This window comes from Chanos chanos, chromosome 8, assembly GCF_902362185.1.
Source record: "Chanos chanos chromosome 8, fChaCha1.1, whole genome shotgun sequence".
Lineage (NCBI taxonomy): Eukaryota > Metazoa > Chordata > Actinopteri > Gonorynchiformes > Chanidae > Chanos > Chanos chanos.
Genome location: NC_044502.1, coordinates 34,871,437 through 34,898,505, shown reverse-complemented (window position 1 = coordinate 34,898,505; position 27,069 = coordinate 34,871,437). Strand labels below are relative to the sequence as shown.

At 43.7% G+C, this 27,069-nt stretch overlaps 1 protein-coding gene across 1 annotated transcript in view; it reads left to right on the top strand.

Annotated features, from left to right (window-relative positions):
• Window positions 1-30: 30 nt before the first annotated feature.
• stt3b (STT3 oligosaccharyltransferase complex catalytic subunit B) overlaps window positions 31-27,069 on the top strand; it is a 28,580-nt gene continuing 1,541 nt past the window's right edge. Inside the window, exons 1-15 of the mRNA XM_030781013.1 lie at window positions 31-489; window positions 14,440-14,548; window positions 15,683-15,970; window positions 16,730-16,795; window positions 17,530-17,629; window positions 20,400-20,498; window positions 20,626-20,772; window positions 22,265-22,313; window positions 23,443-23,597; window positions 24,230-24,441; window positions 24,760-24,947; window positions 25,495-25,666; window positions 25,934-26,107; window positions 26,516-26,629; window positions 26,783-26,989. Coding sequence (XP_030636873.1) covers window positions 227-489; window positions 14,440-14,548; window positions 15,683-15,970; window positions 16,730-16,795; window positions 17,530-17,629; window positions 20,400-20,498; window positions 20,626-20,772; window positions 22,265-22,313; window positions 23,443-23,597; window positions 24,230-24,441; window positions 24,760-24,947; window positions 25,495-25,666; window positions 25,934-26,107; window positions 26,516-26,629; window positions 26,783-26,989 — 2,343 coding nt within the window. The 5' untranslated portion in view covers window positions 31-226. The remainder of the gene's footprint in view (window positions 490-14,439; window positions 14,549-15,682; window positions 15,971-16,729; window positions 16,796-17,529; window positions 17,630-20,399; window positions 20,499-20,625; window positions 20,773-22,264; window positions 22,314-23,442; window positions 23,598-24,229; window positions 24,442-24,759; window positions 24,948-25,494; window positions 25,667-25,933; window positions 26,108-26,515; window positions 26,630-26,782; window positions 26,990-27,069) is intronic.

Genomic DNA, 27,069 nt, shown 5'->3' with positions numbered 1-27,069 from the left:
GAACTAGTGGATCTCGTGTGCCGAGTGGTACAAGCCGGTTAGCATGTCACTCCATTGTGGAACTAATTACAAATAAATAAGGGGCCAGTACTAATTTCCTCTTGTGTGGACAGAACCTTGCTCAGACAGAAAGATAGGCGCTGAAGTGGGAAAGAGCCAGTGAAGGCGGTCCGAGGCCGTGGGAAGCTCTCTTTCCTGACAAGATCCAGCGCTGCTCACGCAGAACATGGCGGAGCACCACACTGTCCCCGATTGCAAGCACAAAGCGTCCACAAATGCTGGGGGTTCGATTTCTGGAAATGGTCGGTCCAACAGCGCGGCTGGAGGTGGTAACGTTACTGGAGGCCTTTCAGGTGGATTGACGCAGCCGGCAGGATGGCAGTCCTTGTTATCGTTCACCATTCTCTTTCTGGCCTGGTTGGCAGGGTTCAGCTCAAGGCTCTTCGCAGTTATTCGTTTCGAGAGCATTATCCATGAGTTTGACCCCTGGTGAGTAGGGAATATTTGCCTGCGCTTTCGATAAGTTTCCAATTTTACTATCTTCGTTGCATAGAATAGTTATAAGTTCTAAGACAGAAAGGTTCACTACAGCTGATTGCAGTGTATGTATGTGTATATATCTTGCAATTACCCCGTCAACGAACAGATACATTTTTCGTTGAACTCTGCGTGTGCAACAAAAGCTAATCAATGGAGACTGTGATGTCTCCATTCATGATTGCTGTAGCAGGATGACTACGTAGTAACGGTAGTGACAGGCGGAACTGTTGGAACCATACATTCAACAAGACAGCTTGTGAAACATCCCGATGCATGACATCCGTGTCGTAGCACTTCTGTCATTATGGCTATTTGATATATTCGGGGTCATATAACACAAGAGGCGGTTGTAGCAGTTATTTTTATTCTAGTATATACCAATTATTCCATCCAACCGAAAGTGAGAGTCTGGTACTTACTGCCATGTGTCAGAGATATAACCCGGAAACTGGGAAGAGAACAGAATCGCGCCTAACATGAAGTTTTGTGCGAGTTCATCTGTCACATCTACAGAGGGCATTATCAGTTTACCATGTATAACACAGGAAACACGTGTTAGAAGCTATGATTAAATCGTAAAATCGTTAGAAGCTGTGATATTTGGGTTCTGTATTTTCCCTCCAAGTTACTGATTGTTTCTTTGGGTCTTGACTGAGCACATAAAAAAATGCAGAGCCTCGGTACTTATACATTAGGCCACTCTTTTTATAATATAAATTGTCATATTTTACCGTCACACTGCTGAACCATTTAGCTCCTGAATGCTGTTCAGACAATCGATTGTTTTTTTTTTAGTCTTTTATTTCGCGTACGGAACAAGTCGAGGAGATTGATTTGCACAATGCAAATATGCTCATCCATAAGTGTGTGTGTGTGTGTGTGTGTGTGTGTTAAAGCGGCATTCAGTCCTGATTATGTTTGTCCTTCAGGCATATGTAGATCTAATCTATACCAAGTCAAAATTTAACACTTTACATTTTTTAATACAATACAATGTATGGCATTAGGACGGTGCGGCGCGTTGGAACATCTACGTTTCTGCGGGCGTATAATGTCTCCTTTCGTCCAACACTGCGTCAGGATTCTTCGTCCCCTTATTGCAGTTTGAAACACGCTTCCCAGCAATATCGTTTCCACAATTTGTGAACAAGCTGAACCGAAAAGAGAGAAAAAAAAATCGTGCAATGGGCATATTTTTTTCACAACCTTAATTCTGCCATCCGTGAGGGAGACGTCAGATTAGTGCACACAGACGGCACATTGTAGGTCCTGTTAAAAGAACATTTTCCATTTATAGTTAGTTAACATTTCAGCATAGAGCTCATATACTCATTAGCAGAATAAGTTGTCGCTCTCGGAGGATGTGACGTGGTATAATGTCCAAACATCTGTTTTCCTTAGACTGCAGAGACCTACCTTGTGAAGAGTGATGCAGTGTGAGGCAAGAATAATCAATATGCCTTTTTAGTGTTTTCCTGAGAAAAAGAAGTCCAAAGCAATAAGCTGTCAGATATAAGACAGTCCTCTTTCTTTTCTTCTCCTGCTCCTTTTGTCAGTCTTGTCAGTGGTAGATTTATGTGGTCTTGTCCATCTTTTGAATTATCCTGGCTCCTGGACTCTTATATAGTTTACATACACAGACAGTATGACTGCTGTCTTATGAAAAGTGGCACAGCCTTGTGTGAACACTGCCATTGCTGAGACTACTCTGCTTGGGCTTTGTTGTTCTGTCTTATGAATAGTTTGAGTTTTTTTGCATCAGAGGTAGTTGATATTTTGTATGTGTATAAATGAAATGAATCACAGACCTTGACCTTGACTAACAAGTAACCATCAGTGTGTACCTTCATCGAATGAAACCAAAGAGCAATTAAACAAACAGAGGAACAGAAGCTTTTCAGTGGAAGCCTTTGACATGTTTGGTTGTTTATGAATTCGGCTTATGAATGGGCGGCCTGCATTAGCGCGGACTTAATTTACGATCATTTGACCGATTAGTGTGACTGGGATGGTTCACATACCAAGACAAATGAGTGTTAAACAGTTGATTTCAGATGGCCCTGCAAAAGCATGCCGGTGCTCGGGATGACTTGCCATTAAAGAGGTCATATATTTATAATGTCTCATTCTTATTGGTTGTGCTTCATATGACACGATCCATCCTGCTGCTTTACCTGTGGGCAATGCAGTTGTGGTGATTTGTTGAGAAAGTAGTTGCTTAAAGTTTTTTTTTTTTGCCTCTGTGAATGACATTTATACTTTGCCACTTTAGTACTCAAATTCCAAGGTTTGCTTGTGTTGAATAAGCAATCTCTCAGATTGAGTGGGAGGGAGAAAGCAACTGAACAGGCTGCTTCACTGAGTCTTTTTTTTTTTTCCCCCCTTCCCTTTGCCCTCAAAAACGCTCTTTGATCTCTGTGCTTCATACTCCTTCAGAGCGGATGGATAGAGCTTTTCTAACCACAGTGGGGGGTGTCACAAAAGGCGATAATGTGTGTGTGTGTGTGTGTGTGTGAAGGGGCTCTGAAAATACAGTATGTGGTATTGTTTATACGAAGCCTTGGTATTTTCACTTCAAATACCAGGGTTTTATTTCCTTGTTTACTGGAAGAGGTGTCTGAAGAGCCAAGAGAAGTGGGTTCTTCACTTTTCCACTGGTTGCCCACCTCTGCCATTTACCGGTCTCTCACATTTGTGAATTAGTCTGGCATGTTGTGATTTTTCAAAACGGAGTATTTAACAGCAAACATGACCCAGAATTCAAGTGTGTCCACTTCACCTCCACTTTGCATAAGTGTGAAAAAAAGAATATATATACACACACACACACACAGACACATACATACACTCATATGTAACGGTAGCGAGGGAGTAGAGTGCTGCGCAGTGAGTATACCTCACTCCCCCGACACCTTAAGAGGCGTGCTAGCGACTGACTAGTAAGAGGCTAAAACGTGGGTTTTAGCCTCCTTGCTCGCACGCTTGCCTCCCATCCCGAGGGTTGCCGGTTCGAGTCCAGTGTGATACACAACGCAGAACGGTAACACATGCGTACATATATGCATGTGTGGTCTGAAGGAAATGCCATATAACTAAGGCAAATAAGTTGCTCTGTTAGCACTGATGAATGATCGTCTCTGTTGTTAGAGGGCTAGAGGCCTCCTGAATCAATGAGAGAGCACGCTAAGTTTGTTAACTGCAGGACAGAAGAGTACAGTGTCAGTTGGACAGGCAGAGGACACAAAGTGACAGAATTGATCGGAGAGAAATAATTAGGGAGACGCGTTATGTCAGGAAATCCATCACAGAGAGTCAGCCTCCCTTAATTCTTGACAGATAAATTCTTCATCGAGGCTTGTCATAGTGTGTCAAATGGTTGGGCTCTCCATTCCAAGTAATGATGCATCCCTTGTTATTATCAAAGTCAAGTGCTGAATAGATAGTCTATGTGCCATGCTTAATTTATTAACATGTTATTTTTATATATATATATATATATATATATATATATATATATACACACACACACACACATACATACATACATATAACAGCAGACACAATGATTGGAAGACATTAAAGACTCGTACATTTTAACCTGACAAGTAAGACTTGCTTGAACGATTGATGCATAGTAACCATGAGCACAGTTGCTCCTAACAACTGTAACTCACAAATGATCAAGTCAAATTCATGATGAACACTTGGAGGTTTGTGTGTATAATGCCTGATTTTTGCCTTTCGTGAAAGCTCCTTTTTTCAGTTTTTCGTCTGCTCGCTTACGTAAGCCCAGGCTGGCGTACGATCACTTGTGCTTTCTTTCACAAGCATATCGTCACCACGCTGGTCTCCATCCATCTTTTTATGGGATTATGTAAACTGAAAATATTTTGATGAAGCACTCAACAGAAATAAAACCTACTTAGTAGCTTTCCAAATGTGTATTCTCCGCAGGAAGCGACTTCACCGAAACATTGCGTAGTGGTAGTTTCTTTCGCAGTTTTCGGCACTAAACACGGCAGACCAAAGGTATACCGCGTCTAATTTATTTCAGAAATATTTCACTTTCTCTCCCTTTAAGACGTACGCTCCTGTCTTTAAAGCCTTTCCTTTGGCTCTCTGTTCTGATGTCAGCCGAAGCATAACGTGGTGTTGTCACACCTGCGATGAGGAACTGAAAAGTGTGACTTACTGACTCATTCACTTTCAAGTGCGGTTTTTGAGCGTGCTGCCTACACCAGTCAGCCACTCCTCTGAGCTCTCTGATGCTCTATTAGTGATGCACGAATAAGAACATTCTAAACAGATAGAGCCATTTATTCGACGCAGAGGGGCGATACAGATATTTTGACGTTTATCCACTGGTTTATACCCTGTTATTGATTAGATTTGCGAAGGCGTGTAACTGACAGACTAGAATATAGCTCTGGAGACAAACCTGCCAATCCATTACTGTTGCAGTGCTGGTGCAAATGATCTGTTTGACTGGTCTGTTATTCAATTTTGGATCATTTTCAAATGAACATAAATTGAATCATACGGTGACAAAGCACTGTAAGCTTATTTTCCTATGTTTTTTTTTTTTTTATAGTCGGCTCTCTCCAGACAAAACATTCAGTCATTTTTTTGGGGGGGGAGAAAAAGAAAAAGCTTATATTATGTCAACGATTATGGATTCTGTTTGATCTATTTCTTTTTGTTTAAATTATTATCTATTGAATTGAATGTGAATTTAGTTCAAACTGCTAATGTTGTCATTGATACTTCATTGCCCCGATCAGGCTGTTACCAATTTATCATCAGCTGTGCAGAATGAAGACAGGCAATTCGCCAACGACCACATTATTGGTAGGAATTGTCGGCGGGTTTTCCCTGTCTGATGATTACTAACAGGGCTGAATTTAGCCCGAGCAATCTAACTGCCCTCAACAGGGAACCTGTAGCAACATGAAATCCTGCTCTCTATAAATGTTATGTACGTTGTGACAAAGTTTGTTGTCAAAGTTTGTGTTACTGTAAAGCTGTGATACCATCTGGTTAAAAAAATGGCATCATAGCCTCTTAAAAACAAGTTTTAACGGCTGCTGCTGCTTTCAGATTGCTTTTTGATTGCGAGGCGACGGCGGTGTCCGTGTTTTGTCTGTACGGAGTCGTGGCTTTGTCACTGAAATAAAAGCTGAAGTGAAGTCAGCGAAGACTTGCTGAACGAGAATGGCTTAAACAGGAGAAGGATAATGTATGTACATACTCCACGTCAAATAACCAGTCTGTCTGCCCTGTCCGTAGCGTCTCTAAACATCTGCCTGTTTCGTTTAAATACTGGTAGTCTCTGTGGGCGTGATGTGGTGCAATGTCTTTTACATAAATGCAAACACAGGGGAGGGAGTACATCTCATAATCTGCTCTTAAAGCCAGGTTTGGGGGTGGGGGGGGGGGTTAGCCTTTTTTTTTTTTGTTTTTTTTTGCGTGACGGGCGGAAGCTGACTCTCAAAGGCCACTAGGGAGCACACAGGGTTTTGTGATGCAAGGATGTAATAAGGGAGCATCTATGTTTCTGGAAGTGGACTGCTCTCCCAGATTATCTGCCATAGATTTAGTTATCAGAGAGCACTGGTGAGCAAAGGTTTCGGGCCTGGAATGGATTCAGATGCAGGCACACGTGTGCACGCTCAACACACAGACACTCTCTGCCCTTACCAAGCAGCTTTAAACCTCATGTGTTCTCCTCTGGTTTTGGATGCAGCAGGAGCGTGGCTTTTCCTGTTCTGTTTTTCTCCTTTTAATTCCTCTGTGATTCATTCCGGCTCTCCCTCTCTCTCTCTTTCTCTCCGTCTCATTCCCTTTCTTTCTTTTATGTTCTTTCGTGCTTGAATTTATTTTTCTTTTCCCGTTCCTCTCTGTTCCAAGACAAACACTGACATCTTCAATATTCAGCTCATACACGCACACAACACAAAGAGACACAAAGACACAGCATCAGGTTCTTTTTTTTTTCTCTCTCTTTTTTTTTTTCATTTCAAATAATGCTCTTTTCCTTTATCTTTCTCTTCTCCTGTCTTTTCTTCCATCTGGTGTAATCCATCCGTCCCCGTGTTAATTGAGCCTTCATACTGTGTGTGTGTGTGAGAGTGAAGCTGCATTGTGTTTGCCGTGCTCCAGCTTTAGAGGAGGAGCCGAGTGCCACTTATCCACGGGCTGCTTTTCAAGCAGAAACCTCACTCTTATCCCAGAGTACAATCCTTCTTTTATTCATACATATGAAGAACCTTATCGTCTGCTAGGAAGCTGCAGTCACAAGTCTGCCGAACGTCTCTCGGTCAGGTGACCCCCCCCCCCCCCCCCCCCCCCCCCACAAAAGAGAGCAACAAACCTATTAGCTTTGTGCTTAATCACAGGCTCTTTGCATGTTCATTCGCCTCTGTGGACTCTTTTAAAGCGTAATGACTTTCATTGACACTGGTTATACCAGCAGTCTGCAATCAGACGGCAACACGGTTGCCTAATGTGTAGGATCTTCACAGCCCTCAGATTCTGGAAGATCATCAAAAGACGCTGTTAGTGCTTCATTTCAATGCATGTATGAACGTTGTGCCTAATTAACTTAATTTGAGACTTTGCCCTTAACGATTTGATCATAAATGAGCCTTTTTTTAAAAAAAATTATTTTCTGAAAATTGTCCTGTCATGGTTCTAAATCAAGCACAATTCCTTCCACTTGCTCTTTTGGTTTTGCTTTGCTTCAAGGTCAGTAGGCACAGTTTAGAGAATGTGTGCCCTAAGGTATTGAACTGAATGTTTCTTTTAAGCATATAACAAGCACATTGATTTTGGGGAGGTTTCTGTGGCCAGGCGTAGAGGAAATTCTCTCTCGCTTTGTGTGTTTCATTGGTGTTTTGAGTCTCCTGTTGCAGATTTAGTCCAGAGGATTTGTTCTGGCTCATTTGAGAAGGAAAGCAGGCATCTCCAAAACAGGCTGCTCTTCGTCTGCTCACTGCTGGGAATCACTCAGTGTTACTCAAGCCTCTGCTTACGTAAACCTGTGATCTGTATAATCGGTCTCCTCATCTGTCTCTCTCTCTCACTCTCTCTCTCTTTTCTTTCTCTCTCTGCTCATTCATCATACTAATGTTCTTTGGGTTGGTGTTGTTTTAATGACAATGGTTTGGGCCACCCAAACTCTGACACAGGGTATACACCATGATTTTCATTTTCCTGAACTTATCAAAAGTTTGGCATTCCTTTACCATTCCTTGCACACCCCTCAGAACAACACAAATTTGTCGTCTTTTTTTTTTTTTTTTAAACTCTCTAGCCCACTGAGACACGGTGGTGGTGGAAATTTACTCAGCTTTGTTGCATGTGCCACCTGCCTGAGAAAAGGAGTTTTTTTTTTGTTTTTGTTTTTTTTTGTTTTTTTTTGTTTTTTTAATGAGTATTTTGAGCTAAATGTGATTTAGAACCTAGCTTAATTGTTTTACTCAAGTCTCTTGTGAAAGATTAGTCTTGTAATATGTCAGCCAATAAGGAATATTGAACATTTGATGAGTCTTAATCACAATTGTGTTTTTTTTTGTTTTTTTTTTAATTGTAAAGGTGATTATTTACTCTGTGCCTTTTACAGAGTAAGACATCTCACTCACTCTCTCATTATCTAAGCCGCTTATCCTAATTAGGGTTGCGGGGGGTGCTGGAGCCTATCCCAGCATTTATTGGGCGAAAGGCAGGGAAACACCCTGGACAGGTTGCCAGTCCATCGCAGAAAATAAGACATCTTTATGATGAAACTGAATATCTAAAAAAAATTGTGTGCTTTGTCAGTACTAAGCATTCAAAGTACAGTCATTTTGTAGTGCCAATTATTAGGTTTCAAAGTTGTTCCAAGGTCGTAACTCCGATTTCCATTTGTCATCAGAGACAGGGCCCTTTTCTGCTTTTCTGCATACCTTCTAGAACTTTCCTCAAGGTTAATCAGCTCTTTCAATTTGGAATAAAACTCCAAGGAAATGAACAGGAAGAATGCTTGTCAAATGTGCACTTCCCTCTACTCCTTTTCCACTGGCATTGACGAAGAGATTAAAAGTGTTTTGCTAACAAGATTAACAACCTTGGAATGGTTAGGGCTGGAATATGCTTAAGGTGTGAAATATTGGAATTAGGCTGTTTGAGGATATCCAGAGGTCTTTCTTGTGCACATTTAAACGCTCAGTCAATACAGACACCTTGCTTGACTGACAGTGTAACCAATTCGGTACAAGCTGCTGGTTCGTTTGAACTCGGGACCGACCCACTTAATGGGTCCGCCATGACGTGTTCACCCAACATCGTCTTCTCAAACATGAAAACTCAGCATCTCAAGGCTGGCTCGACTCGGGTTTCCCTGGCTCCTTGTCTTGCCATTCTCTGCCAATTCCCTGTCTTTATTTGGGGGTGGGTCATATTTATTGAATTTCTGCCCGATACGCCACAATTCTGTCATATATTATTCACTTATTTGTCTTTTTTCTGCTGAGTCTTACAGTCTCTGTCGTCGCCCCTTGCTTATGTTGTCTCTTTTTCTAATGGCTTGGGTGAATAGAGCTTAACCGTGGCTTTCCCCGGGACTACGTGATGACCAGCTCCCGACTGTGTAATAGCCAGTTTTAATAGTTAGTGAGCAGAGCCTGTTCACTACCTCTGGATCCTGGTTGATGAGGCTTTGACATCTGTATTGCATAGTGCTGTCAGAGGAGGCTTATGCTTTTTTTTGCTGCTCTTTTACCAGAATCGCTGTGTCAAAGCAGGGCGTCCCCAACGCCCCCAATGCATCGACGTTTCCAGGTGTTTTTTTTTTTTTTTTTGCCTGACGTATCCATTCGTTGAGTCGTCCTGTCCGGGGGATTTCTGCTCGCTCTCGTTCGGCTTAGAACGCTGTTTCCCAGTTCTGCTCCCAGGGATCCGCAACATGGCGCATTTTTTTTTTTAATTCGCTTCACCCTATCACACTTGATTTTGATTAATTAGCGAATCAGCAAATTCGTCAGTGGCTGAGGAGTGGAATCAGAGGTGCTAGAACAGGGAGAGAACGTTGCGTGCAGAACTGTGGGTCTCCAGGAATGGGAAGTGCTGATGAAGAGTTGTCTTTGTTTGATGACCTTGTGTAGATATAAACAGGAAGGATGCGGAGACTTTTGGATAGCACCGGTGACTTGTACTGTTGAGCAAAAGTTTTGCTGATAGTGTTGTTGTGGCTGAATGGGATGAGGTTGACTCATATCAAAGCCTTCTTTGATCTAAGGTTTTTTTTTTTTTCTTTTTCAAATCTAACACCTGCATTATGAATTAAGCTAAAGAGTTTTTCACTTAAGAGGGTAAGAGGTGAACAGCCACCTCATTAGAATGGCATAATTTGCTTTCGGAGGCGAGAACTGGGTTCAGAGAGAGGATTAAAATACTGGGAAAATTCATAAGCTCTAGCATGGACCAAAAAAGTCAGCTTCATTCTCTGCATGCAACAACCCCCCTTCACATCGCCCCCCCCCTCCTACCCTCCCGGTCGATTTTATTAACCGCACACAGCACGCACAGACTCCAACACAGCCACTCACTGGCGTTTTTGAGTTTGGTTCTGATTAAAGTGTTTAAGATTCTCGTAAGCCATACAATCTTATTTGGTAGCAGGACTTTTTTTTTTTTTTTTTTTTTTTTTTTTTACCGGTAAGGGTGGTGTTAATTAAAACGATAAGTTCAAGATGACTCCAGTTGTCCGCCGTGGCTGTTTCTAGACTTTTTTTTCTCTTTAGTGCCTTGGCTGTACATCTGTTCTTTTCAGCCTTACATACTTTTGAAATTCTTATAAAGCTGTATTTCAGAAACAATGTACAGAGTACTTTCTCAAGGTTGTGGTAAAAGCAGAAAAAAAAAAAAACCATTAGAATGAATGGCTAACGCTTACCGCTGGAAGAGAGTGAGATGCTGTAGATCCGCCTGTGGGTTAGTTGATGGACGGAGCAGCAGGGAAAGCAGACAGCTCCTGCACAGAACTCAGCTCCTAGATCCTCTCAGCCTGCTGCTTATTGCCCTGCCCAGCCAGGGCAGAAATAACATTTCTGAGAATCTCTAATGAGACATCAGATTGATAAATGCAGTCGTCTTTTTTTTCTTTTCTTTTTTTTTCTCTCTTACCCTTTTACTCTCACTGAGGGACATTACACGTTCTGCCTTTTTTCACTACGGAGCTGAAACATCTTCTTTTCTCCCTGTGCGGCAGTGAAAGAGTTAAGACTTAACTGTTTATCTTATCCTGGACTCTGTCATTTCATCAGGTGTGGACTTTGATATTTGACAGTGGAACCAGAGTGACCCTCCCACACATAATTTACCTTATTTTTCAGTAGCATTCCAGAAACCCCCCCACTCTCCCATAAAGCACTAGGCTCCCACTACATTTCGGCATAAGTGAGCCAGAACACCCACACCCCTCTTCCTCCGAGGCGAAAAAAACAAAAAAACTAAATTAAACTAGTTCTGCCACCCCAAGTTCTACCAGTCTGCTGTCAGTTTCAACTCTCTGTCTGCTCCTCCTACACTCTTTGTAATGAAAGGCTGTCCTCCCTTAACACTGCTGCCTGACAGTTTTCCTCAGCGTGCGTGTCTTCATGGAGTGTGAAATTGAGTTTGGGAAATCTGAAAGAGGTGTGTTTAGTGTTGGAATCAGATCTGAATGGCGTTCCTGTGGGGAAGGTCAAAGCCCGGTGTGGAATTCCAGCTCAGAACTCGTGGGAAGTCCACTTAGCCTCTTCAGCCACTCTCTTAGCTCATTTTAACCCAGCCACGTAGCCGGCTGTGAGTTGTCTCCGGACGTGCATAGTCTGTAGTCGTTGTCTCGAAGATGCATTTCGCCTAAGGGCTGCGACACTACCTGTCCTGTTAAACTGTGCTGTGGAAAGGTGTGTTGGAACATGGACACTTTTGCCTTACAGTACTGAATGCATAGTTTGGCTGTCTGGACAGGAACAGCCTTCGTAGTGTTTGGGAAGGAAGAGAAAGTGGTTGAAATATTGAAGAGGATTAACAGACTGCGTGTGTGTTTGTGTGCCCGCCCGTGTGTGTTTATATAAGTCTTTGTCTCTTTGAAGACCATGCTTTTTCAGTCCTGTTGTTACTCCTACTCTCAGTGCTGTCAGGAAACGGTGGGCGTCCGTATAGCCTATTGAATAGAGCCATTTCTGCTGGCTGTGAAATAAATGCGTTATCAGAAGGCATGGTCATTAATCTGATGGCAACCTGTGAAATCTCCCTGGCCAGACATAGAGAGCTCTTCACTCATCCAGTTACCATGGCAGCAAACAGGGCTGACAGGGTTTTTTTTTTTCTTTTTATTATTATTATTGTTATTATTATTATTTCCTCCACAACTGAGAGCGAGGAAAGGATCTATAAACTGTGGAGATAAATGCTATAGTTTGTCTCCGTGTGTCTGTAGCTGGAAAGAATTTTTTTTTTTTTTTTTTTAAAAAAAGGTGTTGAGTAAAGACATCCTCAGGAAGGCATTTACTAACCCAATCTCTGCATGGCCAGTACTTTTGTGGGATTTTATTTGTTTGTTTGTTTTGTTTTGTTTTTTTCTTCAACCGTCTCTCGAATCTCATACGAATTGATTCTGTCTTGGACTGCCGTCTTTTGTATTTTAGCAGCTTAAGCCTTTTAAAGATCACTTAGACAGCACTTGAGCACAGTATTAAGCTACAAGCAAACATTGCCTTGTGTAAGTTCTTAAATGTATAAAGGCAGTGAGCTCCTTCTTAATTAAACAATAACCACTTCAAGAGATTCTAATCGGCTTGAAGATACACAACATGACTCTAAAGTCCTTTGTATTGTATTACAAAGGCCACTATGGCCATGCCCCACTTAAATGAGTTTACCACTGTCTTAACCTTGAGTTAACCTTCACTCTCCAGGTAGACAGCAAATACGGTATATTCACTTTATAGAAAACAGCGGAAGAAAGTTCGTTAACATTTAAAAGCGCTATATTCAGTGCACTTTGGTAGAAGTCACCTTTGGCAGTTGAGGACAAAAATGTAATCAACCTCCTGATTAACGTTTTCTTACCTTAGGTTTTATTGTGCATAGGCAAAATGACCAACACTGCGTAGACAAACAGAGAGGATGCCTCTCTCTCTCTCACACACACACAGGCACACAGACACACACATACGCATTCAGGTAGACTCAAGAACCAAACATTGCAATGGAGAAGTCAAGCAATGGAGAAAATGGATGTGGTGCTGTGGGTGTGGGGTGTCTAGTAGTCTTCACACGGATGTTTGTGTAAAAAAGAAAAAGGGAGGTGGAGTGCAAATCCTGGAATAATAATGATAAGTAAATGAGGAGCGTCTGTCTGTGTTTGAGAATGTAATGTTATACATTCATCATATGTGGACAGTTTATGAGGCATTCTACATCATTCATGAAAGCGCATCTGGACTAAAGACAGTGAACCTCGTGGCTTATGGCTCGCTGTATAAAACAGACAAACAGGATTTTTAGGGATCCTGTATCTTTTCAGGAGGGCAAAATGAGTGAGCTGTTCAACTCTTAGTGTGGTATGAGTGTTACTGTCGGAGCCACTGATTCCAGTATCTCCAAAACAACTGCCCTCCTGGACATGTTCTGCATTGCAGTGTCTAGAGTGTAGAAGAATGGTGCAAAACTGAAGTTTGTAGATGAGAAAGTTCAAAAGAAAATGTCTAGAATCATACAAGCCAATAGCCCATTCTCAAACAACAAATCACAGCGCAGTACAAACAATGTTGTGGCCAATGGCAGCTCAGAAAACACATTTTATTGGCCCTTATCAGAGCTGGGGCTACAGCAACAGCCAACCACAGTGGGTTTCACTCCACTCAGCTAAAAACATCAAGTGGCTGAAGTGGCCAAGCGATTACCAACACTGAATTATTGAAGAGTGGAAAAACATCACCTGACAAAACCCAGATCCTGTTCCTTATTGCAATCAGGAATTGCCGCAAGGAGCGCTGATCGATAATGTAATTTAAAAGGACCACACCACCTGTGATATCATTTTTTTATATGCAGTTGTGTATAAGCAACACATAACAACTTTTTACTCTTATCTCCACTTGTCTTAAAAAAAAACCAAAACAGGTACATTTTCTCATTTATTTATGAAACAGGTCCCACACGACAGTGTGTGCCAATCCATACATTGTTGTGTACAGTAACACTCTTACTTGGTGCATAGCAAACAACATTTGAATACGACAGAGCGTCTGAGCATCATTGCTTATCAGGTGCATCCTTTTCAGGTTTACCCTTCATCGCATGAATGCTTTGATCAGGGCAATGTGGCATGGTACAAAACACAGATTGTCTCAGAATGGTTTCAAGAACATGAATTCACTTTACTTAGATGAGCTGCATTGCTCTCTGGTCCTCAGCTCGACACAGCGTCTTTGGGATGAGCTGAAAACTGGCAGTCTACAGCAACTCTGCTGTGTCATTGTGAAAACACAGACCAACGTCCCTATGAAAGCTTTCAGACAGCTTGAGTGTACATATTGAGCTGTCCTCCTGTGCATGTAGTTTACCCATGAATGCTGAAGTCTCAGGTCTTCAGAGTCAGGCTTAGTTACTAAGTAAACGAAGGCTAGATTTCTCGGACAAAGACTAGGCCTAGTCCACAGAATGTAGTGTTGGCCGAGCTCTAGTGGTTGCCGTGGTGTTATTTGACTTAAAATGTCCATTTCAGAGTTCCATCTAAAGCTATATGAAACAGCAAAACAGCTTTTTAAAATCGTAATGACCTAATCTCTGACTCCCCCTCTCTCTCTCTGTCTCTTTTCATCTCACTGCCCCTCTCCCCCCTTTCTCTTTCTCTCCTTTTCTGACCCGCAGGTTCAACTACAGATCGACTCATCACCTTGCCACTCATGGGTTTTATGAATTCCTCAACTGGTTTGATGAGAGGGCATGGTATCCACTAGGCAGGATAGTGGGGGGCACGGTGAGTATGTTGTTAGTTTTTTTTTTTTCCTCAAAGAGAGCTGTGAGTGTGTGTTTGTTTTGTTCCAGTCCACTCCACTTCTCTCTCTCTCTCTCTCTCTCTGTCTCTCTCTCTCCCACTGCCCACTCGCACTGCCTCCAGTTTTCTGTGCTTAGCCATCACTTGGATAGCTTTTGTTGTGAATGATTACCCTCACGCCGTGGTTGGCTGGTTTTAGCTGCTCTGTTGGGTGACTTTTAGTGAAAATTAAACCGAGAGAAATCATCTAAATCATCGCCAAATATGTTAGAGGCATCAAAGTTGCTTTCTTTTTTGCTCTTTAGTCGTCGCACGCCGAAAGGTCTACTCTAGCTGATCGTCTGTTGAGTCGTAAAACGCTCAAACGCATGCAGCCAGAGTCCACTACACGGCGAGATAAAATGTTTCCCGCGAGAGACAGGAAAAGATTAGCTGCAGTTTTGAGACACGGAGAAATGCACCACTGAAGTATCGAGGAAAAGTTTTCTTTTTTCTTCAGGGCAGTGCCTCTCAGTGGTGCAGGGATTCTCTTACTGACATGATGTATGTCTCCATTCTTACTGCACAGTACAGTTTGGCTAAGCTAACAAGCTGCCCCTCTCAGCTATGCGGTAGGTTAGTGCTTGCCCGTTAGTGTTTTTTTTTTTTCCCCCTCCACTGCTGACAGGTTGGTGCTGTAGCTGTCAGGATGAAGAAGGGGGGGGTGGGGTGGGGTGGGGGGGGGGGGGGGGGGCTGGGAGAGGCAAAGCACAGCATCTGTTGTTTTGGACAGTTCAGGCAGTCATTACGTAGCCTGGTGTTTATTGTTTAACACGCTGGGAGATGGTCCTACAGACCTGAGTTCAGATTTTGAGTGATGAAAGACTAGCAAAGCCAAAGGTAGACTGGAATATAGTCATATAGGCAAGGTTCCACTCGGGTTCGCTAAGATGGCTTTTTGCTTTTCCAGACACATCATTGTCGGTTCAACACCTATCAGTTTGATGTGCAGTCATCACAGGGGTGGTTGGGAGAGTTTCTGACTGATGAAATAAGCTGTATAGTAGTGTTATGTATATTTACAGTGATGAGTAAATTGAGGATGAGTGCCGTTCATGGAAAGGGTTGGTTCTACAGGTATACCCGGGTCTGATGGTGACAGCAGGACTCATCCACTACGTGCTAAACCTGCTGCACGTTACCGTGCACATTCGGGACGTGTGTGTGTTCCTGGCGCCAGTGTTCAGTGGCCTGACCTCCATCTCCACGTTTCTGCTGACCCGGGAACTGTGGAATCAGGGCGCCGGCCTCCTGGCGGCCTGCTTCATCGCCATCGTGCCCGGCTACATATCTCGCTCGGTGGCTGGTTCCTTTGACAATGAGGGCATCGCCATCTTCGCCCTGCAGTTCACCTACTACCTCTGGGTGAGCAACATCATACGCACTCTCTCACTCTCTCACACACACACACACACACACACACACGCGCACGCGCACAGATATATTGATGTCTCTCTTTTCCACCTCCAAACAGTTGTTCATACTGCTGAACCCTTGGCCTCTTTCTCTTTCTTCACTAGAATTCTCTAAGGTTAATCAAAAGCGACCCTTTACACACACACACACACTCTTCCCCCCGTCACTTGTTTTCTGAAACGAGTGAATCATTACTGTACAGAGTGTATACTGGACTGTCAGAGGGTTAGTGAAGAGAGCGTAAGATGTCAGGAAATCCATATGAAGAGGGATCTCCATCACTGGAGCCAAGGGCGTGCATGACAAAGACCCTCTGAGAGGCATCGGTCATGTTACGGCTTTACAAACCGCAGCCACAAAAACACACACAAGAAGCAGCTTGGCTCACTTTTTTTTTTCTCCCCCCCGTAAACTTTCTTATGCCTCATCATCTCTAAACTACCTCACATTAAAATCTATCCAGTTTGAGCCAAAGGCATTTCTAAATAACCTTATTTTTTACTCATCTGCCATTAAGCCCTGCTGTTTAAGCGGATAAAGGTTTTTTGCTTTTAGCATTATTCAAGTCATGAATAATTCACTTATATTCTTTAAAGAGGTATTTCCTCTGTGTTTTGTTCCCCAATAAGTGTCGCGGTTGAAACGCTGTCTCTTTGCCTTCAGCACATGCTGAATTTACTTTTAAACGCGTCCTTCTCCCCAATCCAGGTGAAGTCTGTGAAGACGGGGTCGGTCTTTTGGACCATCGGCTGCTGTCTGTCCTACTTCTACATGGTGAGTGTGTCAGAGTGTCTCTAGAATGTTTGCTGGGGTGATGAATTCAGGTTTGTATGTTAGTTTTGGACTCCAGCAGTTTGACAGATTGAGAACTGGACAGCGCGAGAAATCGCGTAGCGTAGACTTACTGTAAATCGAGTGTAGACGTGTTTTTTTTTTTTCCGCCCGTGATGGATTGAGGATTGAATGCGAGGCAGATCTGACCAGGGCGGTGTTGTTCGTTAATGTTGGAACGCTCAGGTGCGGGATCGGCTTGTGTTTTCTCTCTCCAGTCTCATTAAGGAAATATGTAATGTAAATAAACGAACAAACAGCTCCATCCATCATGCGGCTGTGGCCAGCACCCTGGGGAGTCGGGGCTTGGTGGTTAATCGGAATAACGCGAGTCATTTCTGAAACCAAAAAAAAGATGCCTAAAGGCAATTTGTGTTTGTGTATGTGTATGAGAGAGAACACAAGAGAATGAAACTGTAATGGCATCTGCCCCAAAATGGACTCAGATGTTAATTCAAACTGTTGGATCAACGAGGCGGCCATCGCAGAGGCATTCAGTGGAGGACAGCGTAGGGTAAATACACATTGCTTGTTTTGGAGACTGAACACATAGTGTTCTTCATTTAGAGGCAGGGTTTAAGATCACTGTCATTATTCAGGTATTGGTGGTGTGCGTGTACATGCAGGTGTGTGACGTGAATGTGTGTTTTTGTTTGTTTGTTTGTTTTTTTATACAGGTGTCTGCATGGGGAGGCTATGTCTTCATTATCAACCTGATCCCCTTACACGTCTTTGTGTTGCTCCTAATGCAGCGCTACAGCAGAAGGCTTTACATCGGTGAGTCAACACTGCGTGTGTGTGTGTGTGTGTGTGTGTGTGAGTGACGCACACACACACACATGCACATTGCCTTGTACATATCTCTCGCAAACAGCTTTGACCAATCCCTGCTCCTCTCCATGTGAAAAACACAACATGCCCATTACCTCCCGCAGACAAACAGCCACAACCATCCTGAACACAACATCGCAACGTACACAAACACATACACGCACTCATCCACACATATTTGCACTCACACTCACACACACACACACACACACACACAAATACAAACACAAACACACCTGTGTGTAATGCTTCTCCACTGTGAGTAGAATTCCTGTCCCTGGGGCTTTTTATGTCTCTCACTGAGTTTTCTGCGGCGTTTTCCAGAACATGCCCAGTGGGGACAGGCGAGTTTACAGGAGCCAGAGTTTCCTCATCAGCAAATTTATTCCACCTACTCCGAGTCTGCCGGCTCTCACATCAAATCAGATGAACTCTGCCGATCAGAGGAGGGAATGTTAGCTTTCATGTCTTTAAAAACAAAGCTCCCTCATCCTCATTTTTACATTCCTCAGCCGTAAGCAGACATTAACAGCTGCATTTAAACTGAGCTAGCATGAAAAATATCATTGCAGTTTGAGAGGCTCCATGTAGCCTTACAAGGCAAGGGAAGCTTAACAACTTTTTATTGGTGAAAATGGATTATTTTACAGGCCCTCTTTTTGACAGATTGCACCATTTTCAGCTAAATGAATAATTGAAGGTAAAGTGTGTGTGTGTGTGTGCGTGCTGGGCCCCGCAGCACGCTGGTGATGGAGGGAAAGGGGCCTATACTGCAGTGCTAATGCTGTTAAGAATTTTATTAGATGCCTCCCCCCCCCCCAATCCCACTTGCGATTTCATCTAAGCTCCACGGAAAGAGCCGGAAAGGGCCCCACTGATGGATGCCTGGTATTAGCGCTATCCGGCACCATTCCGGATCCTGTCCCTCGGCCCGAGGACGAGCGCTGCCAACCCTCCACCGATCATCAGTCATCCACAGCCACGGCCAAACCAGCTAATTGATTAGATTGATTCGATTATGCTTGATCAAAGGGTGGGGGGGGGGGGGGGAAGAGAGTTGAGAATTTAGCAGCTACGACAGTAGCTACAACAATTCCAATTCACTGCTGTAAAACCACGCATCTGGAGGACAAATGTGACGTTTAAGCTAAATATTCAGACAAAGATGCTGCTTTCCAGCATCTCCGGGTTCGTTTACTCCCGTGCCACGCGAGCACGGTCAGTTGCTTACGCTAAAAAGGTGCAGTTGTGTGATATCCTCCTTATATGGTATCACACGGCTTTGTGCGTCACATCATTGAGAGGCCGCTTTCTCATACAGCCAGTCATACACTTCCATTGACTCCCGTTGACCCAGTAACAATGAGTCACGTTAGGACATAACTGTGTCGGTAACCCCTGCTGTACAGCAGCGGTATGTGAGAGTGAGAGAAAGACGGGGAGAGAATCGCGGGAGCTTGAAAGACAGGTATGTCTTTCGCATCTCCGCAGGTGTGGCGATGTAGGCTGTCTGTAATGAATCCAAATCAAACACTTACAGCCGCAGCATCTGAGCGTTATGCTCAGTCGCCTACAGCAACATCGCCCCAAATCAGATGTCCTGCTGTCTTCCTCAGCTCCAAGCAAGTCTGACACGCACGCACGCACGCACACACACACACACACACACACATGTGCACTGGAACACTTTTATTTCTCTGCTCTAATAGACACCTAAACATCAACACCACCTGTCTGCAGTGCAGCAGTCCACTTTAGGAGCTGCCAATCACACAGAGAGCATCTATTTAGACTGGCACTGTTTTTTTTTTTTTTACTAATGCAAACCTAATGAGCGGATTTTCCATTCCAGCCATGTGCTTTATTATTATGTTTTTTTATAAGTGATGATCCAGATTACAGGAAATGAGCTCAGTGCAGCAATAAATTGGACAAATAATGTGTCCCTCATGTTCACATAAACGAATGATGACTTTGTGTAGATTTTTGCAACGAAGAGTTGGGGTTTTTTTTTGTTGTTTTTTTTTTTGTTTGTTTTTTATGAATAAATCATATCTCTAATTTCAGCAGAGCACATGTAATATATTACCTCAGTGAAATGGAGACTTGCAGAAATTAAGAGATTTATGAAAGTTTATAACCCTTTTTTTTTTTTTTTTTTTTCCAGTCCTTTTTGCAACCCATCTGCTGTTAATGGTTTTCTTTCAGTCTGATGTAGAATGGCTCCTTACGGCAGTAGAAATATGATTTAATGGTCTGAGGACTCATCTGGAATGCTTACCGTGGCTTAGTTAACACTCTTTGTATTGTAGAAGCATTAGAGTGTTCAGTTTTAGAACTGTGAGGCTTGTAAGGTAGATTTTAATTTAGGCCTCTTATTCATGTATTCTGTCCATTAGTCTCTTGGTGGTTTGATGGGAACAGTGCGCCCCAGTTTATTGATCATACAGTGCCTGCTGAAACCCCATTCTCCCTGCGCTGGGCCTGTCTGTGTCTCTCTCTCTCTCTCTCTCTCTCTCATTAGCTCCACACGCTGCTATTTCCTTTGCCCATTCTTTGGGAAAGCGAGGACGAAACCGCCAAATCGAAATCTAATGCAATGCTTAATAGTCACGTTTGCTCTTTCAAGAGTGTGTCAAGATATCTATTTCTACCCCTTTTACGAGGAGACCCTCTCATTTCTTTTTTTTTTTTCTTTCTTCCTTTCTCTTTTCAGCCTACAGCACATTTTACATAGTGGGCTTGGTCCTGTCCATGCAGATCCCATTTGTGGGTTTCCAGCCAATCAGGACGAGCGAACACATGGCAGCTGCAGGTAAGCTTTGCTGAGTTGTGCTATGTGACACTTGAGTCCTGCTCATTTCCCTAAAGCTCATGAAGAGAAGAAGCTCGTTCCTTTCTCTCAGAGGGACTGACAGACGTTCCCTGTCGTGCCTTTGCAGGTGTGTTTGCACTGCTGCAGGCCTACGCCTTCCTGCAGTACCTTAAAGACAGGCTGACCAAGCAGGAGTTTCAGACGCTCTTCTTCTTGGGGATCTCCTTGGCCGCTGGGGTGGTCTTCCTCACGGTCATTTATCTGACTTACACAGGTCAGTCTGTAACCGTCTGTAACACCGCACGGCACCACGAACACCGACCTCTCGGTGTTGTCACGGTGGAATTCATGAGCTCAGCGTGATCATGTGTAAAGCACGTCAGTTGCTCTCAGGAACTGTTTCAAAAGTAAACTTCTTCCTGCTTCAGGGTAGGCTGTTAGAGTTACACATAAAGCAGTTTAGTCGTAGCAACAAGACACAAAATTACTTTGAGGGAGTTTTTTGAGAGGTTTTATGGCGTTTCAAGCAGTGAAGCAGCCGGTTCCGTTAAGCGGTTTCCCTCATTTTGTGCTAATACCCTCTTTTCACGTGAAAGAAACTGAGGAAAATTCAAGGCTTCTCTCTTAAGTGTCCCCTTGTCAGGAAACTCAGTATAACTGCAACTTTCAGTTGACAAGGAATGTAGAATTTCTGAATGTGGAAGAAGTGATCTGTATAATTAAGCGTGTCGTACATGGTACACCTTTTTTGTTAGGGCTGTAATTTCTTCGCTTTCACAATAGCAGTGCATCATTGTGCAGCTGAAGGGCATTGTGTCTTTCATGAAAAGTCCACAGACATCAGAATCTGGCAGGGCAAGCTGGCTCCAAAGTACTTGCATTACATGTTACCAGGAGTCTTGCATTTTGGTCAAACTAAAAGTGCTTTTAAGCTGCAGGATGGAGCAAGTTGAAATTCGAAACATTAAGGGGAGACGTGCTTCTTTTGCGATGCTTTATGAATTCTGATGCAGGGCTTTGCCTGTTTCACAAGCTTAGTCTTTGCCCAGAGGTAACGCACAAATTTCTTTAAGATTTCTCATTTCTACAGAGTCTGTGCTCAGACATTACATACTTAACCTCAGAGCATCCACTACATTCGCCCTGGAGCTTAGGTCAGCGCTCTGAAAGGCAAGCGGGACACTTTCCTTAGACCAGGGGCGAAGAACCTCGTTAGCTTGCGGTTGAGGGAGCTTTTAGCATAGAGCTGAGCCAAAGAGAAAGCAGTGTGAACAGACCTTTTAACGCAGCACAAGTGTCATCCCGGGTCCAAACGAGACCACCGTCGTGCCCCTCCGCATCAGCTCCGTACGAAGACAGAGTGACTCTGTTTGACCTTAGTCACATAATATACAATAACAACACCTCCCTGCCCCATATTCGTAGTCACGGTGATTTGCTGCAGTTCCCCCGCCCTTTCCCATCTCCCTCATTAATCATAGTGTAGCAGGGCTCTGTAGACACGAAGCCTTAGAGATCTCATTAAGGTCTTTCCCCTTTTCTCTCTATGGCCTCTTCCATTCTGTGGCTGTGTTGTGGTTGAAATTAACGAGAAAACGCGACTTTATGGGAGGTGTGCGTACATGAAGCGTTAGAGAGGCTTGGGGGCGGTCCAAACCCATCAACTCTGAGGAAGCTGCCTCAAGTGCTTTTGATATGCTGGTTTGTTGTTTTTTTCCCCATATTGCAAAAAACGTGTTTCATCTTGTGCGTTAATGTGTTTTCAGGCTACATTGCTCCCTGGAGCGGACGATTCTACTCACTGTGGGACACAGGGTGAGCACGCACACACACACACACACACACACACACACACACACACACACACACACACACACACACACACACACACACACTCTTTCACACACACACACACACTCTCACACAGACACACAAAAACAGTTGAAAATCTCCTCTCACACTAGAAATTAACGTGACTGACAGAGTATCACGGTTTCTGCTTGTAGTTACAAAGCCCAGCTATGCTGAGGCTAGATTACTGATTTACTGAGCTTGCTTGAGTTGTTGTGTCTAACTAACAACACCAAAACTTTAAAGTTGGGAGACCATAAGGGTCACTTCTGAACCCATCCAGCGTTCTTCTTTTTTTTTTTTTTTCTGTGCACAAAAACCGGCGATAAAACATGAATCATTCATGTGTCGCTCCTGTGCCCATCTACCTCTGCAGGTATAGCGACAGCTGAATTTTCAGACTGTTGTATCAGCCTGTCTATCTCACATCATACTGCAGTGCAGTCTTGGAAGGGAAGGTCAGGTTGGGATACAATGATCAGAGCGATACTTCACCAGACTGAACAGGTCATTACCAGACTAGAATGTGCCATTGCTAGGTGTGGGATTTGACATAATCCGTTAGGGGAGAGACAGCAAGTGTTTGGCTGCAGACACAGCAATATTTTTTTTTTTTTTCTTTCTTTTTGTTGTTTTTTTTTTTTTTGGGTCCTCTTTCTTTTCTGAGACAGACATTGATATTGAGGTTGTCAGCGACTGCCGTTTCATTTCTCAGCCAGCTGACTGGTTTTAAAGTTCTCTCCTCTCCTGAGGGAGCTGAACTTTTTGCGTTAGCACATTTGGTTAGATCAAGACCCCTTGAAGTTTCATACCCACATTAAGTCAAGTTTTACTCTTCAAAAGGTCTTTGTCTTTTCTTTTTTGTGAATTGTTTTCCCTTGTTACATTACACATTCAAGAAATATGCCAAGAAATTTTTCAACCAAAAAAAACTACTCCCTCAGTGAGCATATTCATATATATATATATATATATACACACACACACACACACACACACACACAAAAATACCAGTGCAGTCCCTGGTGAATAACTCCAAACATGGATCTGAACAACATTTTTTTTTCTCTGATCTTGGTTTTCGTCCTTTTAGATATGCTAAGATCCACATCCCCATCATCGCCTCTGTGTCCGAACATCAGCCCACTACATGGGTGTCCTTCTTCTTTGACCTGCACATCCTGGTCTGCACCTTTCCAGCAGGCCTCTGGTTCTGCATCAAGAACATCAACGACGAACGAGTTTTTGGTAAGGGTTTCCAAAGAAAACCGTAACTCATGGTGTGGTAGACTTGCTTCAGCAGTCTTAAGCGAGCCACTCTCCTTCGTTATTCTTGTCCAATGTGAAGGTTGTGCCGTAAAAGTAAATCCCTTTTTCTGCTTTAAAGACGGAAGGTCGGTATTCTGAAATCGTGAGAAGGCTTAAGGAGAGTGAAACTTTTGACGACAGCTAAGAATGTTGGTACTTGAGATCAATTGACATTCAAACCCTTAGATGCCTTTAATTTAGCACAGAGCTTTAAGGAGGGAGAATCTGAAGGAGTGTATTCAACCCCGGCTCTGTCAGTAATCCAGTTCAGATAGGGCTCTTAATGGCACTTTGAAAGTCTCACCGCCTGCTAATACTTTTTTTTTTTTTTTTTTTTTTTTACGCAAGAGGGCAGTTAGAGGACAAAGCTCATAAAATGCCCCTGAGTGACTTTTCGTTGTAACTGAAAAGTAGAGCAGAATATACGCATTTCACCATTTATAACACGCTATTTAGGGGATTCAGTGGCGTATGGTGTGGGCTGGTATTTACCTCAGTATGAAGGATGAGCAGACTCGTCGCATTAAAAGACCAGCAGCGTGTTGAATGAACTGTTCTCCTCTGCCCCCTAGTGGCTCTGTACGCCATCAGCGCCGTGTACTTTGCGGGGGTGATGGTGCGACTCATGCTGACGCTGACACCTGTGGTGTGCATGCTGTCAGCCATCGCGTTCTCCAGCGTCTTCGAGCACTACTTGGGCGACGACACGAAGAGAGAGAACCCGCCGGCCGAGGACAGCAGCGACGAGGACGACAAGAGGAACTCGGGAAACCTTTACGATAAGGTCAGAGAGACTGTTTATCGGGCCCAAGGCGCAAAGCAAGCTAAGCACATTTCGGTTCACCAGGCAGGGCTCTCTCTAGCGCGGCCTCTCGAATAAGACGAGGAGTTGAAACTGGGTCACAGCGGTGCCGGCACCAAAACGTAAAATGTGCATGTGCTGAAGTCGTGTGAAGTGCGCAGTGGTTTTATATGTTTTTTAGGAGCCTTAAACCTACATTACAGTTGGACTAAAATTCACCACGTTATGGATAAATGAGCAGAATCAGTGGTGTTCGTGAGGTTAAACGAGTCTAGTCCCCCTGTGTCGTTTTGCTCTCAGGCAGGTAAAGTGCGTAAGCATGTGTCAGAACAGGAGAGGGCAGAGGAAGGCTTGGGCCCCAACATTAAGAGCATCGTTACCATGCTGATGCTGATGCTGCTCATGATGTTTGCCGTGCACTGTACCTGGGTCACCAGTAACGCTTACTCCAGCCCCAGTGTGGTGCTGGCCTCCTACAACCACGATGGGTATGTCACGACTCCAACACTCTCTCACACACTCACACACACACACACACACATAACATGCACACGTACCCACACTCACTGAAAACATAATGGGCTCCATGTTGTTTCACGTTCCTACGAACCCCAGCTCTGCCACATTTGCCTACCATGACCAAGAGTCCAGGGCAGCACAATTTTGATGTGAATCCTTGGATGGATGCGTTTGCTAGGGCCTGTGAGATCCTCCTACTCAGCAATGTTCTCTAATGTCAGGTGCCTTTGTCGTTGGGCTGAGCAAATAGCACGGTCCTCCAAAGGTGGAATGCTGCTTAGCTACATGTAAAATGCATACTGTGGAAAAATAAATAATTCACAGAAGATGGAGGAACATGTTAGCCTCACTCATTTCAGCAGAGCTGAGTACTGTCTAAGGAGGAGACATGGGAGATCTAGCAATCCAGATTGCAAGAAAATCGTTAAAAGAAAAAAAAAATGGACAAACACAAAATGTATAAGTCAGGAGTTCGCTTTATTTGGTTCAGTGATGTTGATGTTTCCCTCCCTCCAGGTCAAGGAACATTCTGGATGACTTCCGTGAGGCATACTACTGGCTGAGACAGAACACGGATGAGCACGCTCGAGTCATGTCCTGGTGGGACTACGGTTATCAAATAGCAGGCATGGCGAACCGCACCACGCTGGTGGACAATAATACCTGGAACAACAGTCATATTGCGCTGGTGAGTCGCCTCGTATACCGTCACAAATGAGTAACCATCAGGACGGACACGCACACCTCTTCTGAACAGCAGACACTAAATCTGTCACTTAGTGCGAAGATTATGAGCACAGTATATGGGGCAGTGGTTTCTACTGTTGATACAGCAGTATATCATCATGTCATTGTGGACTGGCCAAAGCCCAGCCGCCCGCTCCCTCGTACATCTCAATGGCGCCATCTTGTGGAAGACTGTACCATCGCACTCACCTGTCTTCCTTTTCTTCAGGTTGGCAAGGCCATGTCATCCAACGAAAGCGCAGCCTATGAGATTATGAAATCCCTTGACGTAGACTACGTCCTCATCATCTTTGGCGGGGTGATTGGATACTCCGGAGATGACATCAACAAGTTTTTGTGGATGGTGCGCATTGCAGAGGGGGAACACCCTAAGGATATCAGGGTAAGATGACTCAGTGAGTGGGTTTGGTCACAGGCGTGTACAGAGTTCCTGCTGTCATGATCATCCTAAAAAAAAGAAGAAAAAAGCGTGGAAGATCAAAATGTTCTTGTTTATTTGCCAGGAAAAGTCTTTTGTATTTTACCCGCTAAAATGTAGCCCAAGACCCAACCATTTTTGTTGTACTTAGTTACATACTGCAGTTATTTTATATGTTTGTTATTTTAAACTTTATCTAACCACTACTAGATGTTCTCACGTATTCTGTTTTATTACACTTTGTGAATTAAAATTACACTGTACATTTTTTGTTATATTTCATTTTTAAAAGTTTTAAATTTTGGTTATTAGCTAACTCCTGTGTGTGTTTGTTGGTTCGTTAATGACGGCAATCTTTTCTCCATTCTCCAGGAGAGTGACTACTTCACCCCACAGGGCGAATTCCGTGTGGACAAGGCTGGCTCTCCTACGCTGTTGAACTGCCTCATGTACAAAATGTCCTACTACCGCTTTGGAGAGATGCAAGTAAGATGGCAAAAACTAACCAGATCACTCTGCTATGCAACCAGACTCTCCATATAATTTATCACTTATTTGGTACAAATATATATTTGTGTTTGTAGATTTTTTTTTTTTCCATGAAGTGGTTTTCTAAAATCATCTACGCGTCTTCCTCAGCTGGATTTCCGCACGCCTCCGGGCTTTGACCGGACGAGGAACGCTGAGATCGGGAATAAGGACATCAAGCTGAAGCACCTGGAGGAGGCCTTCACCTCGGAGCACTGGCTGGTGCGTATCTACAGGGTTAAGAAGCAGGAGAACCGCCAGGCCTTGGACCACAAGCCCCGGAACGTCAGCGCCAAACAGAAGTACACGTCAAAAAAGGTACGCCGGCTCCTGTCCCCACTTGTCTCTCTCCAGACCTGAGAAAGTCCAGACTTTCTAAGTCTAAGTATTTCTGTCAA